The following is a 20229-nucleotide window of genomic DNA, read 5'->3' on the forward strand; positions in this document are numbered from 1 at the left end:
CTGCTCTACTGTACACTACAGTCCGCCGGCTATACGTGCTTCTCAACGCGCAGATTCAATAGCAGCGGTTCGGTCGTGATGAATTATTGATTTTGAGATTATGAATCCATTATATTAGATACATTTTGTCATTATTTGGATGCATGTACTTCATTTTTTGGCCAAACAAAACCTTCTAGGCCAATTAGCTTAGCCATCTAGTGGTTTAATAGTATTAAATGAGTATGTTAGTCGTAAGTTGGTTAGACAAGACAAGACAAGACATGACGAGACAAGACCATATTCACCATACTTGTGCTGGGCACAAGTGGAGTTTTCATGACCTCCAATTAGAGGTGGGCGATATGGCCTTAAAATAATATCACAATATTTAATTGTATTTTTTGTGATAACGATACTCTCGACAATAAGACAAAACAATTAATTAAAAAATATATATTTCTAGAATACACTACTGCAACAAAATGAAGATTAAATTTTATCATTGCATACGATTCAATATGACACAGCACACTCCTAATAACTGAGAAATTAAATGATAGACAAATAATTCTATCAGATTTGTAACAGAATTAAGAATCAAGTCTGATACTAATAATAATAATGCACTCCAAATATCTCCATATATCCAGGACTAAAGTAAAATAAATGATACTGCACAGATCATTTATGATCATTTGTCATTCTACGAGTGCCATTATCAGCTGGTAATGCACTCTAACTGAAGCTCTCCATGTTTTACCATCTATTACTCTGCCACATTCTGTACAGGTAACCTGAGAGTGAACTGTGAGCTCTCGCCTCTCGGAATGGCCGGTTATGACATCACAGTGCCCACCAGGGGTCAAAGGTCAGTGATGTAACAATAGAAATACCTTTATGACATTGTGTAACACGGCAACCAGCAGCCAATCAAGCGAGACGATCAGAAATTCACTCAGGAATCCATCACTTCCTCAGAACACTCACACACACACCCAACACCCAACACACACACCCCAACACACACACACACACCCAAACACACACACAGTATTTCGTGCAAGCATCGTTGTGCAACATAAACAAACACCGGCGCTCTTTGTAAACCTTCCGACAAACAGCGATGTCATCAACCCTCGCCATTCTCCCCAACATCCCGACACACACACACACACACACTGATACACACACACACACACACTGATACACACACACTCACACTCATATACATACAAGTGCCTCAGACAGAACAGAACAACCATCGCCATTGTTCAGAAGCCAGGATGTTAACAATCGCCGTGGGAAACATGCGTGCGTGCGTGTGTATGTGTGTGTGCATGTATGTGTATATCACCATTGTGTGTGTGTGTGTGTGTGTGTGTGTGTGGCTTCATACAACCAGTCATGCCAGTTGTGTAGACACTCGTGTTGTCTTGGCTTTGTTTTGTTCTCTAAATGAGGACTATTAATTATAATCTGCTCAACCCCAACCGCAACCATCCACCCAGACACCAGACAGGCTGGAGACCGCCCAGTGTGTGTGTGTGTGTGTGTGTGTGTGTGTGTGTGTGTGTGTGTTCAGTGATGTCTCACTGGGACTAAATTAAACACCCAACCCAAGGTTTCAGCACTGGTCATGAAATGCATGAATGGAGCAGCCCATAGCTGATCATGCTCTACACACACACAGACACACACATACAACACACACACAAAATAGTGGTGTAAAGATCCATGACCTCATACTTCAATTCAATTCAATTCATTTCAATTCAATGATAAATCTTTGCAAAAATGCTTCACAAAATCAGTGAATCTAAATTTCACTACAATAAGATTCAGTTCAGAATCATCATTAAAAAATAGACTGAATTCAAATGATCTAAATCTCTCACTCACACAACTGGTGTGAACACGCAACTGGAACTGGATTAATTATGAATTATGAATCTCTAAATCCTAAAATGTCATAATTCTCAACATTTGAATTATCAGTTCAGTTTGATTCCTCTGGACCAATTCAGACTGACAGTTTAAAATACACTGGATTCACAAATGGAACTGGATTAACTGTTTACACTGCAGTAAAACAGCACAGAACACACACATACTGTAGAGAGCACACTGTAGAATGCTGTCTCTCTCCCATTTCTCCCTCATCTATCTCTCTTTAGGGTTTCTTCTGCTCAACCAACCCCCTTCTCTCTCTCTCTCTCTCTCTCTCTCTCTCTCTATTTCTCTCTCTCTCTCTTCATTCCTTCCATTTCGCACTCTCATTCTCTCTCTCTCTCTCTCTCTGGGCTGTTTTTTCGAGGGCAGCATAATGACACAGGGAGAGGAGCCGAGCCGAGCGGCCAGCCAAAATCCCGACACACACACACACGCACGCACATGCACACACACGCACGCACACACACGCACGCACGCACACACACACACACACACACACACACACACACACACACACACACACACACACACACACACAGTTTGGCTGCAGTGCTGAGGGAGGAAGTGGGCAGTAATGAAAGAACAGAACAGCAGAGAGGCTCTGAAATTAGAGAGACGCCTCTCTCTCTCTCTCTCTCTCTCTCCTCTCTCCACTTTTCTCCCTTTATTCTCTCGCTTTCTTTCTCTCTCTCTATCTCTGAGCACACACTACAACTCCATGTTTCAGAGTCTCTCTCTTTTATTTTCTCTCTCTTCTTTCGCTGTAATTTTGCTCCTAATCTTTTTTCCATTTCTGTTTTCATGCTTGTTCTTTTCTCTCGCTCTCTTTCTTCTTCTGTTTCTGCTTTATTTTCTTTTTTCTTCTCTGTTTTACTTCTCATACTCGTTTTTCTTTCTCTCACTCTCTCTCTTCTTCTCTTTCATCTCTCTTTCTTATGCTTTCTGTCTCTCCGCTTCTCCGTATATCTCTCAATTTCTCTCTCTCTCTCAGAGAAACGACTTTGTGTCTTTATGTTTTTCTCTGAATGTTTTCTTTCCGTTTCGTGGAGGCCACCAGGAGGGCCCTTCCCAGACCCTGCGCTTTTTCCTCCGAGGAATGATGTCATTTCCTGTGCTGCCCTTTCCTCCTTGGCTAACCCAAACAACCCAGGAATGAAGGAGCGCGTCGTCACGGCACACTCACTTTCACTGCTCACACTCGTTCACTGCACACTCGCTCACTGCTCACACTCATTCAATACACTCGTTCACTGCACACTCGCTCACTGCTCACACTCATTCAATACACTCGTTCACTGCACACTCGCTCACTGCTCACACTCGTTCAATACACTCGTTCACTGCACACTCGCTCACTGCTCACACTCGTTCAATACACTCGTTCACTGCACACTCGTTCACTGCTCACACTCGTTCACTGCTCACACTCGTTCACTGCACACTCGTTCACTGCTCACACTCGTTCACTGCACACTCGTTCACTGCTCACACTCGTTCACTGCACACTCGTTCACTGCTCACACTCGTTCACTGCACACTCGTTCACTGCACACACTCGCTCACTGCTCACACTCGTTCACTGCACACACTCGCTCACTGCTCACACTCGTTCAATACACTCGTTCACTGCACACTCGCTCACTGCTCACACTCGTTCAATACACTCGTTCACTGCACACTCGCTCACTGCTCACACTCGTTCAATACACTCGTTCACTGCACACTCGTTCACTGCTCACACTCGTTCACTGCTCACACTCGTTCACTGCACACTCGTTCACTGCTCACACTCGTTCACTGCTCACACTGGTTCAGAATCCAGAGGACAGCCTTCGCTGGACAGAAGAGACAGTTAAAGGACATTTGTCCCAATACTTTTATTCTCCTTATAATGTATTTGCAGGGGATATCTGAAGACACCAGGCATTTGTTTGATTGGGGGTCGAGAGGGGGATTTATGATTGTGTGTGTATATATGTGTGTGTGTGTGTGTGTGTGTGTGTGTGTGTGTGTGTGTGTGTGTGTGTGTGGTTAATAATACCCTTTGCATTATTTGAGGTCTGTGTAGAGGAAGTGTGTGTGTGTGTGTGTGTGAGACAGTGGGCAGGAGGCCAGTCTGAGTGTGTGGAGACTCCACTCTCACCTTACACTGCCCAGCCGGCTCCAACACACACACACACACACACACACACACACACACACACATACCACCTCTCACACACACACTCATATACAGATCTACAGTGCAGGTCTATTGATGGCTGTCAAGATTAACCCCCAGCTTTCCAGGACAAACAACACACACACACACACATATATACACACACACGATTTACTTCATCCAATAATCCAGCTCAGGCTAACACAGATACACACACACACACACACACAACTATACCACTGCATCCTCAACCAATAACCATTTAAACCACTGCACCCTCAACCATTAACCCTAAACAACTGCACCCTTCCCCCTAAAACCACTGCACCCTCAACCATTAACCCTTAAAACCACTGCACCCTTACCCTTAAAATCACTGCATCCTCAACCATTAACCCTAAACAACTGCACCCTTCCCCCTAAAACCACTGCACCCTTACCCTTAAAATCACTGCATCCTCAACCATTAACCCTTAAAACCACTGCACCCTTACCCTTAAAACCACTGCATCCTCAACCATTAACCCTTAAAACCACTGCACCCTTAACCTTAAAACCACTGCATCCTCAACCATTAACCCTTAAAACCACTGCACCCTTACCCTTAAAACCACTGCATCCTCAACCATTAACCCTTAAAACCACTGCACCCTAAATCTTTAAACCACTGCATCCTCAACCAATAACCCTGCAGCACTGCATTTCTATCTAATTCTGCACACTTAACCAATAACCCTACAACACTGCACCCTTACCCTTGAGACCACTGCAACCAGAACCAATTACCCTGAACACAATGCATCCTCAACCAATAATCCTGCACCACTGCACCCTTACCCTTAAAACCACTGCATCCTCAAACCGTAACCCTTAACCACAGCACCTTTAACCTTAAAACCACTGCACCACTGCATATCCAGCCAATTCTGCACACTTAACTAATGCACTGCCCCACTGCAATCTTATTCCAGACTACACCACACCCCTACCATCCTGACCATTACCTAATGAAGGCTTTAGCAGGTCTGTTCTTTTGCCTGCCAGTAAAGAGGACATGCATGGAGCTGCCTATTTACTGCACCAGAGGAGCAGAACAACACACACACACACACTTATTTACCACGCAGGAGGAGCAGAACACTGGAGCCTACTTTCAGTTCAGCTTGGATTTTCCACTAGACCTACAACACAACCCTGCCTGAATACACCAACCCCTCTCTCTCTCTCTCTCTCTCTCTCTCTCTCTCTCTCATTCACACACACACACACTCTCTCTCATACACACACACACACACATTTGGGCAGCGCAATGTAATAACACAGTGTGTTTGTTCAGGACCACGTCGGGATTAGAGGCTGACGGAGAACAAAACAAAAAATTCTTTCTGCTGAAACTCAACATGATCAAACCCTACATTCTAACAGCTCTCCCACACAGCTGAAGAGAGAGAGAAAGAGAAGAGACGAGAAGAGAAGAGAGGAGAGAAAAGAGGAGAAATAAAGATCAGAAGATAAAGAACACAAGACATGAGACAAGATGAGACAAGGGAGAAGAAAGAGAAGATAGGAGAAGACTGATAGTAGTGGGTTTTGCTCGCACGGCATGCTGCCGTCGGCACAGGAGCGGCAAGCTTTTCATCCTTACACACACACACACACACACACACACACACACAAAAGAGACGTAAAACAAACGGCGGGGCACACGAGGGGCCGGCGAGAGGGAGCAGCTCCAGCACAGGCCTGAAAGAACACATAGGCAACATAATCCGGCACGTCCATCACACACACACACACACACACACACACACACAGAACTCCGTCTATCGGCCCACACCTCAACCCTGAAGCCTGGGGCTTTTAGAGCTCTAGTTTTAGCCATGTTTATGCACCGCTTCTCAGGCTAAGTATGCTGCTATCTCTGAGCTGATCTAGAAACACACACACACACACACACACACACACATATACACACTCATATACACACACACTCAATCCCTCCCCATCTCAGGCAGTGCACACCCACCATTGCATAAAAAAAGCCTTTAAAGTCCCACTAATGAGAAACATCTGTATGAATGAAGCGAACTCCAAACCAACTCTCTCTCTCTCTCTCTCTCTCTCTCCCCCCTTTTCTCCCTCCACTCCCTCGTTCTACCTCCCAGTGCCTCTCATAAACACTGCTGGATCCCTCAGCCTCAGCCTGGGACTGAGCTCTCCGTGTTTCAGAGCGAGATTCAACTTATTTAAGTGTCCAAAAGTGTTTTCAGACACTCTGGATCATTAGTTATTATAGATATTACAATCACCAATATCACCTATACTAGTACATGAAGCTCATATATGGCTGGATGCAATCAAATCAGCCTCACAGCAATGAAAGAGCAGGTCTTTCAGGTGTCTACCCACTTTTAAACATCATCTCATCACCAGTGACAGCCGTCTACAGTGAGCCAGGCGTCAGTACGACACTGCTAAACAAGTGGGAGCGAGTGAGTGAACCGGAGATGAAAGGGGGATAGTAGGGCAGACAGGTTTAAGAAGAGAGAAGATGAAAAAAGAGAGAGAGAGTAAGAGAGAAGGTAAAAAAGAGGTGGAGCTTGTTCTTACCTGAGAACCCCACAGGGGCTGAATGTATCGTTCCCCCAGTTTCAGTGGAAGCAGGTATAGAGTCTGGGGAATCTGTTAAGAGAAAAAAAAAGAGAGAGAAAGTGAGATTAGAATATTATATACCCACACACACATGAGAAAATGAGAAATGGCTGAAATGACAAAAAAAGATGCAGAGCTTTCAGATCTTAAATAATGCAAAGAAAAAATTCCCAAACGTTCCTATTTATAAAGTTTTAAGTGTTCATAAATCAATATTTGCTGGAATAACCTGGTTATAACCCTGGTTATGTTCTCCTCCACCAGTCTTACACACTGCTTTTGGATAACTTTATGCTGCTTGCTGCTTTACTTCTTGTTGCAAAAATTCAAGCAGTTCAATTCAAGTGGTTTGATGAACTTGATGATCATCCATCTTTCTCGATTCGAAATCAAAGAAACTCATCATTTTTTAAGTGGTCTCTTATTTTTATTATTTTTTGTATATTTGGTGTTTTTTGGTTAAACGTAAAGAGAAGGCAGACGGCAGAGAGTCTATCTAAACTATTTAAAAGCCTGAGCAGACATTTCAACTAACGCACAGCCGTTTGAAGGTGGAGGCGTCTGATTGGTCGGTTGAGCCAGTGGGTGGGTCCGCGAGTGTTTATATTCTATATACTCTGAATGGAATGTATAATTACCTGCAGCTCCAATTGCTATGGAAACTACTCAAAGTCCTGCTTAGTGTCGGTGGAGCTAAGTTACACACACACACATATACACACACACACTTACACACACACACACGCACAGCGAGTGAGTTTTCCCTGTCTGCTGGCATGCCATTTAGAAAATTTACTGTACACAGCTTTCAAGGCTGAGGCCATTTCCTGTCTCCTTCATTGTTTTTGGCTTGATGGAGTGTATCCTGCTAAACTGTATATTCCTATTAGAACTGGAACACACACACACACACACACACTGAACCAGGGTTGCCTTTATGCCTCTTTCCCCCTCAGCAATGCCTCCTTTGCAGAAAACAGTGTGTTTATCTTGCCTGTACAGAAACTCAGAGCGAGGGAAAGTGAAAGCTGCAGGATTTCAGACGCTGTTTTCACTCCGAGTTTCAGAAACATCATGTTCTTCTGCTGCTTTTCACCAAATATCAGCTCTGCTTCTGTCCAAACACGGCCTCCTCGCTCCCCAACATCTACAGAGGCTCCAGGATTTACTGTTTAAACTGATTTAACCCCACCCACTAAACAGCAGCTCTGCACAATTCTGTGTTGCAAACCCAAATCCCAAATCTTAGAGTTATAATAAACAGTTAATCTCTTCTTCTTCTTTTCTGCAGATTTTATGTTTATGCATTATGAAAATGTTTTTAATACTATTGCAGTTTTTCTAATAATTAATTTAACTTCATTACAGTATAACACCTTAATTACAGCCTCAATAAACTGGTCATGTTTACTGGTCAGAACTTTCCTGGTGAGCAGAACCAAATGAAGCTTCCTCTGTCTTGCTCTCGCGCTCTTTCTGACTCTCTCGCTTATTTCTCTCACTCTCTCTAAATCTCTTGCTTATTTCTCTCTCACTGTCTCACTTATTTCCCACTTTCTTTCACTTTTTGCTCTCTCACTCTTTTTGACTCTCGCGCTCTCTCCTACTCTCACTTTTTTGCTCATTTGCTCTCTCACTCTCTATGGCACTTTTGCTTTTTCTGACTCTCTTGCTCTCTCTGACTTTCTCGCTTATTTCTCACTCTCTCTGACTCTCGCTTTCTCTCACTCTTTCTGACTCTCTCGCTCTCTCAGACTCTCTCGCTTATTTCTCGCTCTCAATTTCTCTCTCGCTCTCTCTCTCTCTCTCTCATTTTTTCTGACTCTCTCTCTCTCGCTCTCTCCATTTCTCTCTCTCTCTCTCTCTCTTTTTCCCGGTAAAGTGTCCGGAGGCTGGAGCCAGTCGTTTTGCTGCGGTCGAGCTAATGAGATGCACGGTCAAACATGAGCCTTACTCACTGACCACTGAGAGAGAGAGAGAGAGAGAGAGAGAGAGAGAGAGAGAGGCCGAAAGAGGAAAAGAGAGAGAGAGAGAGAGTGCACTACTCATACTCAGTTTTTGTCCTTATCCTTGATTCTCAGTCTACTTTTATCCTTTTATCTTAAAAACCTGGATTGTAGCTTTCTTTTAGCATTTAGCATTTAGCTAGCATTAATCCTAATATGTTAGCTTCTGTTTAGCTAACTCTTATATAGAATTAGTTCAGTGTTCAGTTAAACTTTTAAATGAACATAATTCATTATTTGAGTGTTTAGCTCAACATTTATCTTCTTTTAGCTTTTAGATTAAACATAAAGCTTTCTTTTACTTTAGCGTTCAGCTGGATGTTACATATATAGTTCTGCTAATTTTCTAAGTGGATTTTTTAGCTTTTTTTAAAAAGATGTTTGTCTGTTTTTATTTCTACAGACGGAGAAACAGAACGTCTCTCTCTGCTCAGACTCTTTGTTTTCTTTTGAATGGTGGTCAGACGATTGATATGCAAATCGTAGACACAAATGACCTGATCTTCACACTCGGCTGTGAAAGGTGTGTGTGTGTGTGCGTGTGGGGTGTGTGTGTGAGTGAGACGGCATATGTTAGGTCAGTGACAGGGAACACAAAGCAGTAACAAAGGAGTCGGCTTGACTAAATGAAGCAACCCTCCACAGTCTGCCTCTATTGTCCTATTAATATCTCTGCCACACACACACACACACACACACACACTGCACACACACACACACACTACACACACACACTACACACACACACTACACACACACACACACAGTCTTCGTAGAAACACAGCTGTGGTGACAAATGACTTCCTCTCAGCATGTTCATTGAGAGATATACTCTCTCTTTCACTCTCTCTCTCTTTCTCTCTCTCTCCATCTCTCTCTCTCTCTCTACAGTAAGTAGTTAATGCAGGAGAGTCTGTAAAGGAAGCTTCCTCCCCAAATAGTCCTTCCTCTCCTCCACCATGGCGCCTCTCTTTCATTCACACACACACACACACACACACACACACACACACTCAAAAATCTGATTCATAAAAAGTCATGACTCATGGCTGAGCAGATGACGCAAAAGCAGCCAACAAGCAGTTAAAGTCTCCCTCAGTCTCTCTCTGTCTCACACACACACACACACACACACACACCTTTTTTTATTCTGACACTAAGCTTTACCATACGAGTGATGAGTGTGTGTGATCTTTTTTGTGTCAATTATCCTCAAAAAAATAAATAAATTGGATATATAAACTGGATTATATTAACAAAAACGTACATATATTTCTATATCACACAATATACGTCAATATACATTATAACTATATTAATCATTCCTCTACAGCATGCTGTTGCTTTCAGGCAACAAATTAACAAAAATGATACATTTTAAATTAGGATAATTGCATTTTCCTTTCAGTGTGTTTACTATTATTGTGGCTATATGTTTTGCTTTTCACTCTTATATATTTTGGTTCTATTTTTGATGGATTTATCAACAGGGACTCCCAAAGCTCTAAAAAAAAGTAGGCTGAAATACTTTTCTTATATTTTTCTTAACAAATATGTAAATCATGTTATAGAGGGTTAATATGAACAATATAAAAAACACAAGAAACCTCCACAATGAAAAAACAATGGAAAAAATACATTTTCTAATTTGTGTAGTTGGGCCTGTTAATAACAGACTTTTAGAACATTTTATTGTGATTATATATATATATATATATATACGTATATATATATATATATATAAATATATATACATATATATATTGAAATATTGCCCAGCATTAATATATATATATATATATACATAGATTCATCATATTCAACAACACATATATACAGAGAGAGAGAGAGAAAGAGAGAGAGGCAGAGAGAAAAGAGAGAGAATAAGAGAGAGAGAGAGAGACAGAAGGAAAGACACACAGTCAGACACTCCCAAAAGCTCAGATTAATTCAGCAGATAAAACCGGGCTCCAGAGAGAGATGTCCCAGCCTTCTTCCCCTGCGTGAGGAACGCTTCCGCTCCTCTCTCAACCCACCCCCATCCCTCCATCCCTCTATCCCTCCATCTCCCCGTCTCTCTCTCCGTCCTGGAGCCGTCCTGCTCTTTATCGGAGCTGCCAGGAGTTTGTGCAGACAGCACTCCCCCCCCGCAGTGCCAGGCTGGATTGGGTTTAGGCTGTGGCACTGTGCCAGTCTATTACAGAAGTCTGGCAGACTGCTGTATTCTGTCCATCATAAATCAAAACACATCACCCGTGATCTGCTGTATCATATCACACACTCACACTCTTACACACTGCTCTGTATGGATATAGGTAGCATTATATATATATATACATACATATATACATATACATATATACACATACACCTCTGAGTTTCTTTAACTTATCAAATTAAAAACCTCTGGAATATAATCAAGAGGAAGATGGATGATCACAAACCATCAAACCACCAAACTGAACTGCTTGAATTTTTACACCAGGAGTAAAGCAGCATAAAGTTATCCAAAAGCAGTGTGTAAGACTGGTGGAGGAGAACATGATGCAAAGATAAAACTTTATAAATATGAACTTGTTTTCTTTGCATTATTTGAGGTCTGAAAGCTCTGCATCTTTTTTTTGTTATTTCAGTCATTTCTCTAAAAGTTTCTGTAAATAAATGCTCTAAATGAGAATATTTTTATTTGGAATTTGGGAGAAATGTTGTCTGTAGTTTATAGAATAAAACAACAATGTTCATTTTACTCAAACATAAACCTAGTATTGATACTATTGATACAAGATATTGGTACTGTACTGTACAGGTGTAGATGTATAAGACTTATTTTGTATATACTACATACTACAGTATGCTCTATATACACATTAACACATTACACAGTGCTCTGTATCTGCACTTATACAGTCTGTATACAATACAAGAGATGTACCTAATATATATGGCAACCAAAACATTTCTCATAGATATTTTTCATATAGAACAACAGCTTTAAAAAACAGTAGAAACTGTTGTATATTGATGTAATATATAGTACAATATAATATTATGAGAGTATGAGTGTGGAATTTTCACCACAGACAGACAGATATTCAGAGTTTTTAAAGCTTTCTGAGTCAAAAGGACACCAAATAAACCCGAACCCCGAACTGAAAACAGTCTCCCTGTTACGTAAAGTGTGTTTAAAAAGAAGACGAGGAGGGAGAATAAACACAGAACTGCGGACAGTGACTTAAAAGGTTACAGGATGACTCAAAAAAGGAAAAAGCAGCCGCAGTCTCGGGGCGGCGGGAGACGATTTGAGGAGATTTGAGGAGAGATAACTTTGCAGAACTTACCGGGTGGTTTCAGAAAGTCCACTGGGTAGCGTGTGTACGGGGGAGGAGGGGACTCTGGAAGAGAAGAGAAGAAGAAGAAGAAGAGAGCATGAGAAACAGCGGCGGGGGAGAGATAGAAACTTATGATAACAGTTGGCATTCTTTTTGGAAAAGTGTTTGTGTTAGCGGAGAGGGCTGGAGGCAGAGCGGCGCGGATAAACACGGAGCCGCCTGGCGCCAGGCTGAACGGAGGGGGGGGGGTGGATAGGGGCCCTCCAGCAGGGCAGGACCTTACACACTCATACACACACACACTCATACACACTTATACACACTCATACACACACTGCAATACTGTTGCTGCTGCGATACGGTTCAAATATTATATATATCACGATATTTACACACATTTCCACCATACACGATATTTAACACAGTATGTGACAGATTTTGTTATTCAAATATATGCAAATAAATGCATCACAAGCAGCTGACTATTTAATTTAAAATATATTATTAAATTATTAAATTATTAAATATTTTAAATTAAATATATTTAAAATATATTTAATTAATAATGTTATATATTATAACTAATAATATAATGATAAACTAATAATTCTAACAATGTCGCAGTTAGTCAATGTTTCTGAGTACTTAAGTCTGTCATAGTTATAATTGTTTTTGGACGATATATTGTCCCAGAAATCAGTGGAATACACGATATTTTTGCTATTTTTAAACTATTAAATGCCACTGACACGATGATAACAGGATAGCTTAAAGAAAAGAAATTAAACACTTTTTAAAGACGACAAAAATTGAACAAATCATTTATTATAATTAGTTTGGGAATTATATACCCATTTCTTTACCTACTTCCACACTGTGTGTATGTGTATATATATATGGAGTCACAGTTATTGAAGCATGACTATGCATGATTATTGTGACAGGCCTTAGAGTACTCAAAAAAGTAAAACACTACGATAAAATATTGTAATATTGCGCATCTCTACGCTCGCAGCGATATCTCTCATTCTGATTTAGCTGGTCTTAATAAATATAATGTAATAAATAAATGTAATAAATGTTTTAAAATGCCTCTGAACTTCTAGGAGTATCAGATATGTTAATATATATATTTTAAAAGGCTAATTGAAGAATCTAAGAATCTAAATCACTACATAATAATCAACAATTTAGATATGGGTCATTATTTTAACAAAAACCTGTTTAAAAGTTTGCTGTTTTAAACGTTGGCTTTTCAATTTCCCAACTCTTTTAACTACAGACACATAAACTGACATATTATTTTTATTTTAAGCTCTAGAATGATAAAAAATAGCTACTGAATAATACAAAAAATATACACACATTAAGTAACTTCATCCACTTAAGTAAGTAAAGGGTCAGTATGTTGGCCTACATGTCGGATTCTTGCTTTTATAATTAAAGTTGAGCTACTAAATGATAAATAAAAGATTACAGATAATAATAAGTGAGAATAATGAGTAAGGAATGAGTGAATTTGTTAAATATTTAACTTTGTAAACGTAAATATAAGTATATAAGTCATTTTAGTTTCTCTTATGACTGAACAGTACATATATGTATTAAAACCTGCTATACTGAAACTGCTAACAAACAACATCCTTCATTTTACTGCTTTAAATCTCTTATATAATCAGATTTCATACTTTTAAGGCTTTAAATCATGACATTAGATCATCAGATCCATCATCAAGATGTCTGGGTTTGCTGCATAGTTCTAAATCCACCTGCGAGTGGAGTTAATAGTGATACTGAGGTCAGGAGACACGGCCGCCTCAAAGCCAAATGTCAACAGACTGACTGTCTGCACTCAGTCTGCACCTTTATAACAGCAGCTTCAGTCTATAAAAGCAGGGGAAATTAAATATGACTGTAGAAAAGACTGTATTCAATCAATCAGGGGTAATATATCCATTACATACATCAAAAACATAACAGATACATAACAAAAGGCTGTAATATGAACATATTAGATACTGAACTCTAGATACTGCCCTGTATAAGCTTAACTAAACATTAAGCTTGTACTGTAACTACATATGATTTAGAATAAAATAACATATAATCATATTATATAAACTGTATATATAGGTCAGCTAGATTTTCCTATAAATGGCAGGTCTATATATAGATATTAGACTTATTAATATATTACAGCAACACCTATAACATGTCAATAACATGCAATATAGTAGCTAAATGGGATATAAGCTATGGGGATAAAATTGTATTATAATATCATGATATACTTGAACATACACGTATAAAAATAAATAAAGTATTGTATTGTAAAACTACAATATATATGTTTTGTTTGTCATTAAGAAAGCTATAGGATAAATACATTATATGTCTATAAGTATAGATAAGTATATTTTGGAATGTTGTGCTATGTGATACTGATGACCTAGTTACACTGGATACTATAAGCTATAGCTATTGTAGCTATACAACTTTGTAAGACTGTATTATTATTATGTCAGACATGTATAAATAAAGGTAGTGTAATGCTGTAATATATAATACATAATGTCTTAAGTAGCTACACAGAATACTATCTATAAACTGTAGCTAAGTGTTTAAGACATATATTGCATATATTGTCAATACAGTGTATATAAGCTAGCTAGGTTATATACTGTATAACTAATTCTTATATATGATACATACAGTAAATATAAATAAGTGTAAATGATATACATCAAGTATATATTGTAGAATTGTACTATATAATACTGATGACCTAGTTACATTGAACACTATAAGCTATAGCTACTGTATAGCAGCTATATAACTGTGTAAGACTATAACTGTGTTTAAGCTGGCTATGTCAGGTTTGATGTTAGATAAGTGTATACCAGTATGTATATCTTAGCTAGTGTAAGGATGTGTGCATATAGGCTATAAGTTAGCTAAGTTAATGGTATACATTATTTAAAAAGGCATATAAAAAATATATATATATACATATATATATATATATATATATATATATATATATATATATATATATATATATAAAACATATAAGCTATGTAAAATACTATGCTACTACAACACAAATAGTGTAGATTAGTATATACTATAGCTATACAACTATAAATATATAAAAAATATATAAAATATATATATTTAATATATAGGCTTACCTAGCTCGCACAGTCTGCTCATGTGGTGCGGGTTGCAGCAGACGAGCTCCGGGTTCACCTTGCCGTAGGACTCGCAGCCCGGGAGCCGCTTGAGCTCGGCGCCATGCCGGAGGTCCGGCCAGCGGAAAACCTTGAAGAGAAGCAGCGGGAGGGAGTAGGACTGCTGTCCGAGTTTGGCGTCCACTTTGCCGGGCAGCAGCAGGCAGGGGCTCCGCGCCCCTCCCCGGGACTCCACCGCCTGCAGGAGCCCCTCCAGCTGCTTCTCCTTTATCCGCTTCAGCACCGAGTGGGTCAGCGCCTTCAGTTCGGCCTCGGAGCCGGGGCCGGCCTTATGTCCGGCGGCTGGCTTGCCCATGCAGCACCCGCTGGTTCCCCCGGATCCTCCGGTCGTTCCCCCCGATCCACCGCCGCTGCTGCCGCCGCCGCTGCCCGCCTCTCCGTCTTCGTCGACGGGCGCACGGCACCTCCAAAGTCGCCGCACAAGCCCCGAGCGTCTGCTCCTGAACATGCGGCACTGAGGGAGGGTTGCCCGGCTACACAGCGAGCATGGCGCCGTGCCCAGTGCATGAAGGTCCCGGGACGGCAGACAGGCCGAGAGGAGGCGGGAGAGGAGGCGGCAGCAGCAGAGGCTGTCTGTAGCATGCGCCAGACTTTACTCTTTAATAATTCTGCACAACTCACACGCGATGTAGCTGCATTAGCTACATGCATTCATACATATAAACACACACATACACACGTATAACGTATACATACACACTTAACGTAACCTAGCTAGCAGCTTCCACACTCATGCATACAAATATACACACACATATACACACACAAACGATAAGCTAAAACGCTCCAGGTTCTGGTTCTCAATGCACAGGTTCTGGATGAAAACATGAAAACATCCCATACAGGTCGCGCGCGAGACGTGTGCGTGCGTGAAGGTTTGAGATCCAGGCAGTTTAGTGAACGTTACATCCACACGGGTTTTTATCCACCAAAGCAGGGCGATAATAATGATAATAAACAAGAAAAAAAGCCTCGCAGATCCACAGACACAATCCACGGCCAGGCTGTGGGTCCAGAAACAGGGCGGAGATGATCAGCAGGCGCGCGCGCTTAACACTGGAATAATGACGCTGGACTGAAGCGCTACGGAGCTCCTCCGCGTCGTGTCGCGTCGGTTCCGTCCAGCAGAGCGATTGAAGTTCCCGAGCCCTGAAAGCACGCGCGAGGGAATGAAGGAGTGGAGGAGGAGAGCTGGAGCTTCCCCCACTCTCTCTCTCTCTCTCAGTCTCTCTCCCTCTCCGTCTCTCTCTCTCTCTCTCCATTGGCGCGCCTGCTGGTCACGTGCGTGTCTAGACACCATGTCGCTTTAAAAAAAGCGGATTGTATTGCGCAAACACGAGCTCCGGTAGCTTCAGAGCTTTACAGGCGCGCGCGCGGGGACTCTGCTCTCAGTCTCGCGCACAAAGTTTCAGATCAGATTAGATAGATCACACTCCCGGACACTCCTGATTATTGGGAACTGCTAATATTACCATACCCGATTATTATTACAATTACTACTATTGTTATTGTTATAATTACTGTTGCTATCGTTGTTACTATTGTCATTATTTTTTTATAATGTTTCTGTAAATATTTTAATTGATGGCTTACTATATGTTCGATTTTGTCATTATTTTTAAAACAGTCATGCTAATAAAGCAAACTTGAATTTTATTGAAAATGAATTGAGTAGTAATAAAATACAATATAATATAATAATAAATTGCATGTATATTGAATATGCATTCACACACAAATCGGTCAAAAGTTTTAGAACACCCCCCACTTTGTCCCTTTATTTTTGCCATTTAAGCTTTTTTAGGTCTGGTCAATAATCGGAAATGGTACAAAATTGAAAAAAGTATTTTTTGTATTAAAAAAAGAGAAATACATATTAGTATATTGTATAAATATTGCATATTAGTATATTGTATACATTAAAAATGTTTTTTTTATTATTATTACGAAAACAGAGGTTGACATCAATATGCACTTTAGCTTTATTGTCACATGTATACAAATATATATAGGTTATAAAAGTATAGTATAAAGCACGGTTACGAATAATAAAATGCTATTATTTCATATTCTAATCACTACTGATAGTATACCAGAAAATAAATTAAATAAACTAGTATGACTGTTATTACTGTGTGTGTGTGTGTGTGTGAGAGAGAGAGAGAGAGAGAGAGAGAGAGAGAGAGAGTGGATGGGAGGCCTGAGCTGAGGACATGCGCAGTGCTGCCGCCTTCTGGCTCAACCTGTTTCCTCTGCTCTCAGGCTCGCGCTCTCACTCAGCTGCGCGCGCTTCCGCGGGGCTTCACGGGGTCAGATCAACAGTCCTGACCCACTGACCCACCACCGCCCCCCTCCCCCAACACTGACCCCCCCACCCTGAACACCCCTCCAGCTCTATCAGTACTGAGACCAGCCTGACATTCAGGAGCCAGAAAACCTCATTACTGACCAGAATACTGACTCACCCCACCAGCTCACACCATCCAACACAGAGAGAGAGAGAGAGAGAGAGAGAGAGGGAAAAGAGTGAAAAAGTGATAGAGAGAGGGAAGAAAGTAAGATGAAAGTACAGAAAGAGAAAAGAAGAGGGAGAGGAAAACAGAGAGATGGCAATAGAGACAGAATAAAAGATAGATAGAAAGAAAGAGAGATAACCAGACAGATCAGAGAGATAAGAGAGAAAGAGAATAGAGATAGAAAGGGAGTCAATAAGTGAGAGAGAGAGATGGGAATAGAGAGGGGGATGTAAAAAGAGAGAGAGGCAGAGAAAGAAAGAGATTATGAGAGAGAAGGAGAATAGGGAGAGGAATATAAGGACATGGCAATAGAGAGAGAGAATAAATGAAAGAGAAAAAAGAAAGGAAGAGAGAATGAGAGAGATCTGAAAGAGAGAAAGGGAATGAAACAAGGGAGACAACAAAGAGAAATGACAGTAATGAAAGAATGAGAAAGCTAATGAAAGAGAGAGGAATAAGAAGAGATAGAAAGGGTAAGAAGGGAGAGAGAGAGAGGTAACATCTGGCTGTGAGAGAGATAGAGAAAGAGAGAAAGAGAGAGAGAGCTCCCTCTTTGTGTCCCTCAGACAGTTTGGTCATTTGGGTGCCAGTCTGTGTGGCTGCAGGGCAGAAAAGAGGAGGAGGAGGGTCATAATGATGATGATGATGATGGGCTGTGTGTGTGTGTGTGTATGTGTGTGTGTGGTGTGTGTGTGTGTGTGTGTGTGTGTAGAGGCGCCACTCTGCGGCTCAGTCTCTATTGTTCACGGATTCCTCACTGGCGCCGAGCTCGCGCTCTCAGCTGAAGGTAGTCTGGAGGAAGGAGAGCGTTTCCTGCGCTGTGATTGGCTAGTGCTCTGTCCTCTGTGCTGGGATTGGCTATTTACATTTGTTCTTTAATGGAATTGGCTAGATACTTTTCTTCAGTGCTGGGATTGGCTAATTACTTTTCTCCTGCACTAATATATTAAGTAATACGTTTTCTGCACCAGGATTGGCTGCTGCTCTAGTAATCACCTGTGCTGATATTGGTTAGATTGGCTGCATCCATTGCTGACACATATGTACAAATGCACACACACAGCTCCTCTAGTCTCTGTTCAACAGTACTGCCAATAGAATAAGAACCTTGGGGAAAAAAAAAATAATAATAAGCTATTGGCACGTCATTATTTATTCTATAGACGTTCTTGAGACATTTTATACTGGATATTTAAATGTTGAAAAATCGAAAAAATAAAAAATAAAATGCAATTATACTTATATAATGGTGTCAATCTCTTTAAAACATGAGTTAGTGTAAATAAAGTGCTTTTATGATTAAAAACACATTTTTACTGATGCCATATTTACATCACTAAACAAAGGGAAAGAGGGAGAAGAAAAAAGAAAGATGAGAATAGTGAGAGAGGAATAGAGAGAGAAAGAGAGAAGAAAGAGAGATGGGAAAACTGGTGAAATGAGTTTAAAAATAAAATAAGTAGATGAATAGATAGACTAATAAATACAAATAAAAAAATACTGTATTGCAAAATTAAATACCATTATTGAGACCACAATATTGATATTTTCTTACACCCCTACACACAACTTTCGAATTTTGGTGCGCTAAACTTCTGCACAGTACATATACATTAGCTCACAGACGCCCTGTGCTGATCCACATCACCCTAGGAGTGATGAGGGGAAAGAAGAGCACCACCCACTGTACTCTACCCACCCAGAGAGACAAGGATCTCTACTCAACTGTGCTCTCTCGGGGCTCCGGCAGCTGACAAGCTGCATGACTGGGATAAGTGGCTGTTAAAGTGGTCCTGTAGCTCTGGGATAGTTCCACCCTCAGCCTGACAGGCCTGCATGACCTTAGACGTCATCAGTGAGGTGCGGGTCAGGCTGCTTCCTGTGCCCTGTTCACACTTAGGTCACGTCTGAAGAGTAACGTTTCACCCAGCCCAGGTTTATTTTAGAGCTGCTTAATAATAGCACCTCTAAAATAGTGTTTACAGTCTAATTAGCATTAAAACTGAGCTTTAAAACTGCAATTCTGAGGTGTTTGAATGAGAGAAATCAGATTTATTTATATATACAGGTCTGAAAAAATGAAGAGATCACTTCAGTTTCTGAATCAGTTTCTCTGATTTTGCTATTTATAGGTTTATTTTTGAGTAAAATGAACATTGTTGTTTTATTCTATAAACTACAGACAACATTTCTCCCAAATTCCAAATAAAAATATTTTCATTTATTTACAGAAAATACTGAAATGACTGAAATAACAAAAAAAGACGCAAAGCTTTCAGACCTCAAATAATGCAAAGAAAACAAGTTCATATTCATAAAGTTTTAAGAGTTCAGAAATAATCAATATTTGGTGGAATAACCCTGGTTGGTTTTTAATCAGTT

The 20229-nt window shown here is 40.5% G+C and overlaps 1 protein-coding gene across 1 annotated transcript in view; it reads right to left on the reverse strand.

Annotated features, from left to right (window-relative positions):
• Window positions 1–16556, reverse strand: part of smad7 (SMAD family member 7) — a 25501-nt gene extending 8945 nt beyond the window's left edge. Inside the window, exons 1-3 of the mRNA XM_022676676.2 lie at window positions 15272–16556; window positions 12090–12143; window positions 6704–6775 (exon numbers count right to left, since the gene is read on the reverse strand). Of these exons, the coding sequence (XP_022532397.1) occupies window positions 6704–6775; window positions 12090–12143; window positions 15272–15779 (634 nt within the window). The 5' untranslated portion in view covers window positions 15780–16556. The remainder of the gene's footprint in view (window positions 1–6703; window positions 6776–12089; window positions 12144–15271) is intronic.
• Window positions 16557–20229: the final 3673 nt, after the last annotated feature.

This window comes from Astyanax mexicanus, chromosome 17 (genome assembly GCF_023375975.1).
Source record: "Astyanax mexicanus isolate ESR-SI-001 chromosome 17, AstMex3_surface, whole genome shotgun sequence".
Classification (NCBI taxonomy): domain Eukaryota; kingdom Metazoa; phylum Chordata; class Actinopteri; order Characiformes; family Acestrorhamphidae; genus Astyanax; species Astyanax mexicanus.